At 40.7% G+C, this 13,390-nt stretch overlaps 1 protein-coding gene across 5 annotated transcripts in view; it reads right to left on the reverse strand.

Moving 5' to 3' along the window:
• Window positions 1–964: 964 nt before the first annotated feature.
• Window positions 965–13,390, reverse strand: part of fsd (transmembrane protein fates-shifted) — a 30,514-nt gene continuing 18,088 nt past the window's right edge. For all 5 annotated transcript variants that reach the window (XM_080280494.1, XM_080280495.1, XM_080280491.1 and 2 more), the window contains 3 exons: window positions 12,797–12,946; window positions 6,824–7,003; window positions 965–1,658 (listed from right to left, as the gene is read on the reverse strand). In XM_080280494.1, the coding sequence (XP_080136620.1) occupies window positions 1,578–1,658; window positions 6,824–7,003; window positions 12,797–12,946 (411 nt within the window). In that variant the 3' untranslated portion in view covers window positions 965–1,577. The remainder of the gene's footprint in view (window positions 1,659–6,823; window positions 7,004–12,796; window positions 12,947–13,390) is intronic.

Raw genomic sequence — 13,390 nt, forward strand, 5'->3', positions numbered from 1 at the left:
TGGGAAAAAAAAAAAAAAAAATAGATCTTGCTCTATCATACAGCCCCACTAGGTGAAGGAAGTGCTACCTCTCCCAACAGGGCAGCTACCTGCGCGGGGTGCAAACTCTCGACCCTTCGTTCTTGAGTCAGGCGCTCTACCACTGAGCCACCCTGTCCTTACAAGGCTTGAAAGTTCAACTCTCGCTTAATGCCCTTTCAAACAGCATATACATTCAACAAAGATTTACCCAACACTTCCCAGCTGCCATCCTCGTACCAACACCTCCATCATTCCCTATTCCCTATACATTAAATCCCCATAACAAGTCACCCTGTTTGACATTTTTCCTATTAAAAATATGAAAAACTGCTGATTAATATTCTATTGCTACTTATGGTCCCCTGTTGCACTGGAGTACTGAACTTTCCCTTTATGGGTCAGTTCTTTGGTAAAGGATGGCTCTTTGTATGGTGTATTGATGTAATGCATTAGTCCCATTGCCTTCACACACTTTTTAGACACCTGGCACTCTACGGAATCAAGGCATTCCAAATGGGCTGTCTGGAGTTTCTTGTTTGCATAATGTGCTAAGAGACAAGCAACTGGTCACTCTTGTCTTACACATTTGGACTGAAAAGCCTAGCCTGGAGCTTGTATGCTCCTAATGGAGCAATACTAGATTAGTTTACAAATGATGGACTAATTATGAAGCTGACTGTGCCTAGTTTGTCACATTTTACTGTACTGTAGTGGAGTTTGATATTTTACAGCACATTCCTTATTTATGAAGACTCTGTATGTAGCTCTCCATCTCTGAGTATTCAATATGTCTTTTAATCATCATCTCATTTTCCCTTTTGTATCTGTATCAGTCTGCATCAGGTCCACTGTAGGACTAGATGTCTTAAAAAAAAAAAAAAAAAAAAAAAAAAAAAAAAAAAAAAAGGTTGGCCTAGTATGAATCAAGAAAGATATATCAGCGAGTGTGATGCACATCACAGCTGGAGTGTTGCGATGGCTGTGCTTATGTATGTGTTCGAGTATGTACATTTCATTAGCAGAACCAGCACAGTGCCAACATTTGCATGCAAATTAAGACATTTAATCAGTGCCCAATTTAACTACTTTGTTGCTATGGACACACTTGGGTATATTATACAGGATAATTTCAGACTACTGCATTCACATGAGAAATTTTATGCATTCCAGAGGTAAAATTGAAACAGTTTTCAACACTTTGATAACTAAAATTTCTTTCTGCTGACCAAAATCATCCTGTGGGTGCCCATTAAAATACTGTAACCTGATGCAGCCAAGGATGCACAATGCTTAAATGTGTGCCAAATCTTATATTTCAAATCCTAGTTCAGGGCACATGAAGACTAGGAGGAACTATGCTCCATCTGAGTAACTATTGTTTTTTAATTTCATTTATAAACAACAATTTCCTTCCCAAGCCAACTACTTCATGCCCACACATCCATCACACACATACACAAATTTCCAACTAAACTCCAATTTTTTTCTCTGCTATCCCCCTATTCCCCATCACAAGTGCCCCTGAAGTGAAAGACGACTCAAGTGCTGAGATATGGTCATGCGCCTGGCACCACTTTTTGGTACTGGGGATGCCACCAGGGGTATAGTCTCACATCCAGTACTGGGTCCAATATTATCTGAAAAATCATAAAAAACTGTTTGATTACAGTGCAATGGAACAAAATATTACATTAAATCATACAAAACAGCTGCACAATGGAGTAGGGTACAACAAAACATTCCATCATCAAAGGATTTTCTTATTAACACGGCAGACTCTTGTTATCTGTGGGGGTTGGGTTCCAGAGACCACTGCGGAGGACAAATTTCACGGATACTCATCATCACAAAATGGCATATTATTTCCACAAAACCTAAGCACATCCCTGAAAAAATCAAAACATACTTTTAAGTATTACAAATACATATTAACACTCACCAAAAGACTGTGTGTTCTCTTCATAACCTTTGTACAATGATGACGACTGTTGTATGATGATGATGACTGCTGTATGAATGACGATGATTGCTGTATGATAACGACGATGACTGTAATGCAGTTCCTACAGTGCCAATGTGGTGAGGAAATGAGATGTGTGGCAGCAGTGTAGGTATGCTGTGAGTCTAGTCTGACCCTTCTGACAAGACGCCAGATAACACCTTACGCTCTCTTTGGCTTAGAAGGATTGCTTTTATCCTTTACTTGTTTCTTGTGAGCCATTTTTCACTTACACAATGAAAGTACTGTACAGTAGATTTGTAAACACGAGAAGGACGACAATGATGTAAGTAGTGAACTGACTGGTGTTTACAATAAGACTGGTGGCGTGGCGGGAATGCCTGTGGGTGCAGGTATGCTAACTGTAGCGACAAAAGAAGTGCGCATTGCACGCCAATTTCAAATTCAGTTACAGTGTATAGTACAGTATTAAAATAAGTTTGATCCGCAGAAACTTAAATCCGCGGATAACAAGGGTCTACTGTATAGTCAAAATTATCATCGACACATGTGCATACACAAACATACACACAAACCTTATTACAAGTATCAGTGACGAAAAAAGCAGAAAAGACCCACTTTGCTAGTTTATGGTAGTGGTCTTCCTTCTTTGATAAATGATGGAAATGTACAAAGGCCTGTTATTACAAACTAGGTTAGGTTGTTATTCTTTGGGAAATGTGATGTACAGTCATTAATAATGCTGCACTGTATTTGCAGCTATATACCACCAAACTGGCATACAGAATACAATGTATGGACTAAAATACATGTATTATATGCCCTGAAGCAATGGGATCCTCGGAGTCTAAACCTCCCTTTTTCAGGTATGCCATACACATATATTATCCAGTTTTCATGTATAAATTTTATCATATTATGAAAGGCCTGGCATCAGTTTCATTTCATTTTATTTTTAAAGGTTCCAACATGATTGCATGAGTCAGCCTTGGTCACCTAATGGCGGCTCTCCACGCTGCTCAATCTCCGGCAGCTTCCCTATTCAGTCCCTTATCCCTGAGGTCACACTCAATGACCTCGTCCCAGGTCTTTTTCGGTCTGCCTCTTGCAACGTCACCCCTAATGTCAACACTCTCGACTCTCTGCATCCAATTATCATTCCCCATCCTTTCCACATGTCCAAACTATCTCAATCTAACTCGCCTCGTCACAACATCAATCACTCCACTCCCATGCTACCTCTTAACTCCTTCATTGTAAAACTAGACTTCCCAGGCCTCACACTCAGGGATGCACTGCACATCCACCTAATCATTGTCATTTCTGCATGTTTGAGCATGCAAATATCCTCCTCCTTTACTGACCAGGTCTGACCACCATACAGCATCACACTCCCAAAACATGCTGCATATAAAGATCCCTTAGCATGGAGGACGAGCTCTCCTTCAATGTCAGGAAATGAAACAGCCCCCTGAACATCTTCCAACAACTCCTCACTCTAGCCACACAGCTCACTCCAGTCCAACCTCCAGCACATAACATATCTCCCAAATAACAAAACTCTTCCACACACTCAAGAGACTCACGAGGAAGATCAATCCTTCCACGTCTGACAACCTCTACATGCTCTCCCCGACACACTTCACACATGAAATCAGCATTATCTTACAGTCTGCCTCTAATACCACTATACCTCTTATGCACCCACTTATCATAAACACTGCACAAGGTGGAATTACTTTCCACGCCCTTGTGACAAATCGCACATGGCCTCTCTCCCTCTTCTTTGACAGTACTGCCTACAGACCTAGATACCATCACTTTTGTTCTATCTGCATTTACTCTTAGGCTCTTGTGCCCCATACTATCTCTCCACTTCCTTAATCATTCCTCTGCCTCCTTTTTATCCTCTGCAATCAGCACCAAATCATCAGCATACAACATCTCCCACAGGAGTCGATTTCTGAAGTCATGTGAGAGAGCTTCAAGTACCATGATAAAGAACTAAGGGCTCAAGACTGGCCCCTGATGCACACCAACATTCACAGAAAACTCATCACTTAAATCTCCATTAGGTAAAGAATACTGTGCTGGATTTCCCCCTCCTTTTTATAAATGCTGACTCCACCTCTGAGCACGAGAAATTGGATGATCCCTGAGGCTCACTTTGCTCCATGTGTCCCTCCAGAAATGTGGTATGAAACATCCAGCCATATGACTCACAAAGTGAACCCCTGCTCTAAAGGATAACAGGAATTAGTTCAAGAAGGCATTACGGGAAGTCTTCAATATATATCAGGGATGTGTTTAAAATTATCGCAACTTTTTCAATACAACTCGTACCGCAATTTGGGGAAAATCTGATCAGCTGTACAGGTAGCAATGATACTTTAACAGGTAGTCTTTATTATAAATTACTGTGAACATGATTGCAAAAAGAACATTAAAAAGGCAACATATGATGAGGACCTACTTGTGTTGGCATGATTAACATCAAGTGATTTTAATCATGTGGCTTTAACTTATTAAAATTAGGTTGAAAAATTATGGCAATCAATAGAACTTTTACTTAAAAAAAAAAAAAAAAAAAAAAAAAAAAAAAAAAAAAATGCAATTCTCTGAACTTGGTCATAAATAATCATCTAAATTTTCTTTAACAGCATACATGTAGGTATTGTCACAACACACACGAACAATTCACGATTTGCTCCTGCCTTCTGATTTGCATATTTATCACTGATGGACCCAGGATTCCGTGGGCTTGAATGATGAGTGAATGAAAGCTTGGCCCATTGAATTGGACAAACTTAGGCTGTCTGGACGCTGCTACTCCTCACCCTGCCCTAGGGTGGGAAAGGAGGTCTAGATGATGATGATGATCACTGGGGCAGGCACTTAACCCCTTAATCGCGGGGCGTCACTTTTGTGACGCTTGGGAGCAAGGGATCATACTGCGGGCCGTCACTTTTGTGATTCTGTGTTATTTTTAATTCGCCCGGGCTTTCAAGTGGTGGCTTGTATCATCTATCAGTATTGCCAATGTCCAACACTAGTCAGCACTCCTAATCTCATCTGTACTCCCATCTATTGTTGACAATTTAGCCATTTCTCCCCATTCTTGACTCCCCTCCCTACCTCCCCTCCATTACCCTCTCGTCTCGCCTGCATGGCTGCGCTGCGCTAAGTAAATCTTCCCTGGAATTTTCCACTGATTTCATCCATTGAAATAAGCCCTATGCCCTATTCTTATACAAAATAATATATACAAAAAAGAAATAACGTATGTGATAGTGCCATACACCTGGAACTGGCTAATTATCACCTGACAACACCTCACGTGCACTCGTTCGCTAATTTTCCCTGTTTATTTCCCCTTAAAATATGCCGTATAATCCATTCTCGTAATAAAAATATATATAAGAAAGGAAGGGAGAAGCCTAAGTGATATTTACATTCACCTGAAACTACCTAATTTATTATGTATTGTCTAGATTTCCTGCCAATCATTTCATAGCGCTTATATTAGCAGCTGTCTCCACGCTGACATTGGCAGCCTTTCACTGCCCCTAGGCCACCACAGCATTCAGTTTACTGTCGTCTTTCAAGGTGAAACCACGTCGGATTCGCGCGTGTCCAATTCTGCCACTTTTTAGCCCTATGCAAAGAGCCCTGTGACCTCTACTCCTACTAAACCTCATGTGGAAAGGGGTAAAGGGCTAAGTGACTGCTGTGGAACGTGAACTGGCTAATTTATCAATAAAAATGATGGACAGTGACTACGATCTTTCTGGTGACTAAAACAGTGCAAGTGGAAATGTAAATAATGTGTAAATAATGTGTAAACAGCAAGTGAAAGCAATGAATGTAAATATACTTGAACACTGGAAAATAGTTTTATATGTTACTGCAAGTGACAGTGCATAACACAGTGTAAATAAAATAGAAATGTAAATAATGTAAATAAAATAGAGAATGTAAATAGAAATGTAAATGAGTAGTACGGTAAAATAAGAATACGAGTATATATACTAGGAGTAATGAAAGTGAAAGTTTCACTCTAGCATGTATGAATACTATGAGTTATGAAAGTGAAAGTGACAGATTCGCTCTCAACGCTAGTATACAGGACGAGAAAGTGAATGCTACGTATTTTACTGAAAGAGAAATTGAATGCCTACAGTGATAATAAACACTATTACTGAAGGAAACTTATGGATAAAGACTGCAGATATATATAAGTGTTATATAGTAATAGAAATATAAAGTGTGAGTGTTTTTATGAATAATAAATGACAGAATACCAGCGGCGAACGAGCGCAAGTGGGAAGGTCATTCGCGCTCGTAATTTTCATTGCTTTCACAGTTTTATTTTTTTTTGGAGTATGGATTCCAAACTATTTGAAAATCATAGAATAGTGTTTCTAGCAATAATATCAGGCTGTGGTAATCATATTACGGGGTGTCAAGAAGTGTAAAGTGGAGACTTCGTTACCCAAATTCAGAAGTCTCCACAAGTCCTACGGTACTCAACGAAGGCTCAACAAACATCCCAGGAGAAAGCTAAAGGTATGTGCCATAAGCAAATGTAATTATATTATTCTAGGACTAATAACTGATTTTTGGCAAATATTTTTACAAAGTCTGTTGGAGCGTGAATATCCCCACGGGACACGCAAGGAGCGCCAAAACAATCCCGCGGTTTAGGGGTTAAAGGGGAATACATGTATCAATGTTGTTAATTTAGTGGGTGATTTTTTTTTCTTTTTGTATGACATTGAAGTTATTTCTCTACTGAGCATCACTGTTCATCATGAACTATAATCTCCTGCCCAGGGCCCTCACCTCAGTGGCAGGAACCTGGTACTTTCGGGTGGGTGCAGACTGGACGGCTGGTAGGAGGTGAGCAGGTACAAGGGAGAGACGGAGACGGTGGTGCAGCAGGTTGGCGGACACTCCCAGCCCAGCATGGTACAGCCTCTCACCCATCACCATACTCATCTCACACACCGATGGACTTGTTGCCTGTTGGGAGCCACTCTCTGAGTCGCAGAGGAATTTTAGGGTAATACACATACCAGTGGTCATAGTTACAGTAAACTCTAAACTATCCATCAGCGCATCATCCAGCAGGAGTCAATATCCATCACAGCATATGGAGTGGGGGGGGAGGGGGGAATCCATGGAGTGCCCCAAAAATCAAAATTCCATGTCACCTGTTGGAAGTCCTGCCACCAAAACAATCAAGTGCCATAAGTCTCGCCATCTAAACACTGTCATGAGTCTATTCATCAAAACACTGCTTTTTACTGACCAAATTTGGTAAATTTCTTTCTAATTTGTTACCAGTATGTCCCTATCTTTTGTTTTCTTCTTATGTTCAGTACAGGTATTAAACACACCTCTTGTATGTATATCCCTCCTCCTCAATACATTTCATGGACTATTTTCCTAATGTATCTTGTCCCAATATGGATGAAAATGTGTTGGTGTTTCCCCCCCCCCTCCAAGGCCATCGCTCTGCACTCTCTTTCCAGTACTGTAATGCTGCTTGGCAGCTGTGCTTATGATTGAGTTTGTTGTTTTTTTTGTCAGCCCTTTCCTTCTGCATGTCATGCTAGCCTCATGTGTTCTACTGGCATGTCACTGGGGAACCTCCACCTGCCAAGCACCATTAGAAAATTCCTATCTCTCAAAAAGTAGCAGAAAATTTTCGGGACTTGACGAGGTTTGAACAGTGAGTTGGATGGTTGAGGTTTTTTGTGTCCCTCATGTGACTCCACAGGACATAAGAAGGCACAAGAACAAATCTTGCAGTACGGGACTGAATATAGGCAGACATCCCAACATCTTGAATGGAAAATGATGGCCAGACCCAAGCACCACGATTCAGACCAGGCAGTGTTGAAGTGGAAATGCCAGCAACATTGCAGTGGTGTCAAAGTGTGGGTGGTGGAGCTCAAGGATGCGGCAGCATAATCCCAGTCATAACTGCCATTAACTGCACAGGATTTACTGTATTAAGAAATTCTCCTGTTTTATTTCTGTTGCTCATGCCTCACTCGTCTCTTAATCTCTCCCCAGGCTTGGTTAGGTCTGCCTTGCTAACCTGCCTCACCTTGCCTAACTCTACCTCCAGGTAAAGGATGTACAGTGTATGTACAGTATATTGTACAGTGCAGTACAATAACATTTTGTCATTTATTACAGTAGTCAAGGGTGTTTTTCTATGAACAGCTGGTGTATAATTATAGGGTTTTATAGAGGGGTTAGACCCTTTTTGGAGCAGTTTGGGGAGGATTTTACATCAATTCCCATTAGTATGTCATCTTCCATCACCCCTTTGGCTGCTCTATGTGGGATAATTGAGAGTTTACTGTATGTCATCATTACAACCTCTCACCCATCATTGTATGCATCTAAGGCTTAGAGATGGATTCACTGTAACTTGGCATGCACTTAGTCACAAAGGAATTAGAGGATAAAGTATATGACAGTGTTTGATGCTATTTCATCACAACCATCATCATCATGATAATATTTGCCATTATAACCACATATCCTATATTTTCTAAGGGGTGGGCAGTATCCAGAAATAATAAAAATAATAATCATCATCTTTCTGAATTTCTCATATTTTCTAAAGGGTAGGTAGTATCCAGAAATCATCATCATTATCTTTGTTTTAAAACATTTTCCATGCTCGCCTAAATCAGCCACTGTTCACTCGGTTGCAGCCCTCCAACATTTAATACTAACATACTAGGAAAAGGATAACATCAAACCAAAGTGTGAGAAGCTATCAATTCAGGTGCCCAGATACACATCAGCTATCAACATTCTGGGTTTTCATACATATTTCATAAATATGGTCTACCTGCATTTTTCCCCTGGAAGGGTGTTCCTAAGCATTAATTGTGTGTGAAGTCTATCTGCTACTATCTATTGCCAGACACCCTAATCCCGTAAGGGGTGGCAAGATGACTTTGAGTTATTTGATACGGTGAGGGGCACTAACCCTCCACCAACCCACTTGCTGACATGTAGGGAGCACGTATGGTTTGCTACTTTAAAAAAAAAAAAAAAAAAAAATTCACTATTTACCATAGCTTGGCTATGAAAAGTGTAATGGCATCTTAACCCCTTCAAGCTGATGATATTCTGTGTTTTAAATCTTATTCTTGCTATATATCTTAACTAACTATTCATCAAGCAAGTGACTTCAAATGAGAGGGGTTAGATACAGCCTTCATTACTACAGGTCTGTCCTAGCTTGAATAAAGTAAATTGGGGAAAGAAAGAATGAAAAAAAGTAAATGGACTAAGCTTACTGATCAGGAAATTGTAAAAATATGACTCCAGGAATGAATCCCTCGACCAATGGATTCCTATTACTGTACAAAATTTTATGTAGGTTACTGCTGATTTAACCCCTTCAATCCAGTGACAATCTTTTCAGTTGAGTGACATTTTTCAGTATAATCTTGCTAATTTAGGATAATTTTATTAACCTTAAGAAAGACTTTCTGAACTGCAGAGGATAGGCACAGCCTGCAATAGGCCATTCAGTATGACAGATCTTCCCGAAGCTGAATAACGCTGTCTGGAGGTACCATAAAGATGTTAGTGTACTGATGATCTTAATTGCTACAGGACAGGGGTTCAACTGAAATAAAAACTGAATATATTGAGAGCAAGGAGCATGTAAAGGAAAAAGGAGGTAAATGATGAGCTAGGAAGAAAAATGAATGCAAATTACAATGATAAGGGGAAGTTATTCTGGAAAGAGGTGCAGAAATGTAGAAGTGACAGTGGAAAGAAATGTGAAAGTCTGAAGGATGTAAGCGGTAGATTATTAACCCATGGGGACGAAGTAAGGACCAGATGGAAAGAATATTTTGAAAGTCGGATGAATGGGAATGGAGAAAGCAAAGCGACTGTTAACATGATTGGTTCTGGCAGTGTGCAGAGAAGGAATGCAGTGCCAGGAAATGTGACACTCGCACGGGTGAAGAACGCTGTAAAGCAGCTGAAAAATGGGAAAACAACTGAGGTTGATGAGGTGTATGCAGAGATGATTAAGTGTAGTGGAGAGAACGGAATGAAGTGCTTGTTGCAGATATATAAAAAGGCATGGGAAACTGCCAGCAGAGTGGAAAATGGCTCTGATTGTACCATCCATCCATCCATCATCCAATCCTATGCTGCCCCATTAGGAGCACAGAAGCCCAGGGCTTGGCAAGTTGGTCCTGACATTTAAAATGAGAGTGACTAGCCTCACTCATCCCTGAATGGCATTACGTAAGCAATAAACCCTAATCACCCCTTGGATATAAGCCTACACCGGCTCAATCCGACTGGAGCGCCTTACTTACCCACTAAACCACCAGGCGCCATAATTTGTTTATATGGTTACCACCCAGCATGGTAAATGATTTCCTGGTGTGCAGGAAACCATTTGGCTTGTTACTCAGTGTAGTCACCCACAGGCAGCAGGAAGAAGAAAGAGTGAAGGAAAGAATGACATAAGAGGGAATATAAAGTCACCCGTAGGCAGAAGGAAGAGGAAAGAACGAAGGAAAGAAAGAAAGAAGAGGAAGAAAGGAAGAGAGGAATGGGCAAACACCCAAAGCAGCACTACATCGCGTAAGTGGATGGTGAGTGCCCCCACCTACCACAAAAATAAAGGTGAGTGAAGTGAGTGCAAGAATTATCGTGGCATAAGTTTACTGAGTGTTGTAAGGAAGGTATTTGGAAGAATTATTATAGAGAAAGTAAGACAGATATCAGAAGTCCTAGTGAGTGATGAACAGCGTGGTTTTAGGAGTGGCAAAGGATATGTGGATCAAATATTTGCAGTGAGACAGATAGTGAAGAAAGTTTGTGAGAAGGACTATAAGGTGTGTATGGCATTTGTTAATCAGGAAAAAGCATAAGACAAAGTAGATAAAGAAGGATTGTGGATGGTTTTGCACGTATGTGTAGATGATAAGCTGCTAGGTGCTGTCAAGAGTTTTTATGAAGGTAGTGAGGCATGTGTAAGGGTAAATAGACATCTGAGTGAATGGTTCACAATCAATGTGGGTGTGCAACAAAGTTGTGTGACGTTCCCATGGTTGTTCAATATATATATATATGGATGGGGTGATATGAGAAGTAAAAACATGAGTAATGGAGACAGGGATGGCATTGATAATGAATGGTGATGGATGGAATAGCCCTATCTCAAATTTATTGTATGCTGATGATGCAATGCTACTTACAAATACCAGACAAGAGCTTGGTAGACCAGTGCAGAGTTTTTCTGATGTCTGTCAGTGTCATACCTTGAGAGTAAATGTAGAAAGGGGTTAAGTGATGGTAATCAAGAGAGAAGGTGACTCCCACTGTGATGTTACAGTGAACGGAGAGAGACTGGAATTGGTAAGAGAATTTAAATACCTGGGTACAGTGACAGAAAAGAGAGGAAAATGTGCAAAAGAAGCAAAAAGTAGAGTGACACAAGAAAGGAAAGTAGCTGGTTCTATGAAGGCCGTGATAGTCTTTTAAATACAAAGGCTTGAGTGTTGCAGCTGCACCAGGCTTATATGATGGAATGTTAGTGCCAACTTTAACATATGGATGTGAGACCATGGTGTGGCATGAAAATGAAAAGTCAATAGTGAGAGCAGTGGAGATGGGACTGCTGAGGAATATATGTGGAGTACAGAGAGTGGATAGGATACGGAATAATGTGATTCGTGAAAGATGCGGAGTGAGGAAGTCTGTGGATACCAGAATCGAAGAGAGTGTACTGAGATGGTATGGTCATGTGGAGAGAATTGATAACAACAGAGTGACGAAAAAGGTTTATTTGAGCAAATCTGAAGGAGGGAGGAGGCAAGGTAGGCCAAGGAGAAGGTGGAGGGATATGGTGGATGAGTGTGTGAGGAAGAGAGGTATGGAGGTTGGTGAGGCTTGGGAACTGACAAGAGATTGAGCTGGCTGGATGAATGTTGTGAGAAGAAGTGCATGATCAGGGATATGGCACCCCTTTCTAAAGTGACAGCATCCAGACTGACTGTGAAGCTACAGAATGTGGTGAAAGTTTTTGGTGTATCAGACGGAGCCAGGATTCTGGGGGCTTGAATGATGAGTGCATGGAAGCGTGGCCCATTGGACTGGGCAAACTTAGGCTGTCTGGACGTTGCTACTCCTCACCCTGCTCTAGGGTGGGGAAGGAGGTCCGGATGATAATGATGATGATGAATAAAAATAAATAAATAAAAAGGGAAACAAAATATGGACTTACTGTACAATCAAGGCAATACTATCACTCCACTTTTTTAGTTGACCAATTATGCAATTCTTAAACAGAATTATGAAATGCTTGCTGGGCTATGAAGACAACACTACTGGGTTTCAAAAGTCACTGCTTACCACCTTGTTATCTATCATAATGAAGTGAATTAGTACAGTGTTTAAGTCTGCAACTGCATGTGAATGAAGTGCAGGGGAAAAGAGTGAAGAGGAGGCTGAGAATGTGGTGGTGGATAGGTATATGAATACAGGTGGTGTGGGCTGGAAGAAAGGTAGCTTGATGGTGGTGGAAGGGTAACATGGAGGCAATATGTTTGTGGGTACCTCCTTCTGGGATTAAGACATCTAGCCATAAAGAGATGAAGATAAAGAACTGTACCTTGAGTATGCAGCATCATGTTGCCAAGCTATAATAGGCAACTTTTCTTTAACTTATGAATGACTTACCTGTAATAGTACAAAAAGCATGTCAAAAAAGGTTATGATGAGCACTACCAGAATTTGTGCCTGCAACTGTACCTCGAGTATGTAGCACCCGGCTTCTGAGTTGTATGTGACTGAGATGTCCCGCCGCCAACCATGCCCTGGCTTCCTTCCCGCTGACCCAAACCCATTCTGCAACTCCACCAGGCAGAACTTGAAGAAGTACTTGTGCAGGCTGCCATCCTTCTGTACATCCATAATATATATATAATCTCATCAGCCTCAACATCTAGGGCATACATCATTATCATCATCAGGACATTATTCATCACCTTCAATATCATCATTATCAGAAAATTCATAGGATGTTAAATCTTCTGAGACAGATCAGTAAGATTACAAAAGCTCTTATCATTATTACCATCACCATCATCCTGACCTTTTTTCTCAGCTATTCTCTCAATAAAAGCACAAAATATGCAGTCCCATACTACCCCTTGTGAGGTACTGGGGCACATTGCTAGGCAATGGTATTGCAAAACATTTCAGAGTAAGTGACTGACATTTACAGTCATCTCTTATTAGTCATGGGGTTAGGTTACCAGAAATACCATTAATGGCTAAAACTATGAATATTCTCCATGAATTACAAATATGTCCCTCAAGGGATGTGGTATTCATTTGCTGTAT

Source organism: Coenobita brevimanus, chromosome 85 (genome assembly GCF_032717465.1).
Source record: "Coenobita brevimanus isolate Jiangsu-jjx chromosome 85, ASM3271746v2, whole genome shotgun sequence".
In the NCBI taxonomy this organism is placed as follows: domain Eukaryota; kingdom Metazoa; phylum Arthropoda; class Malacostraca; order Decapoda; family Coenobitidae; genus Coenobita; species Coenobita brevimanus.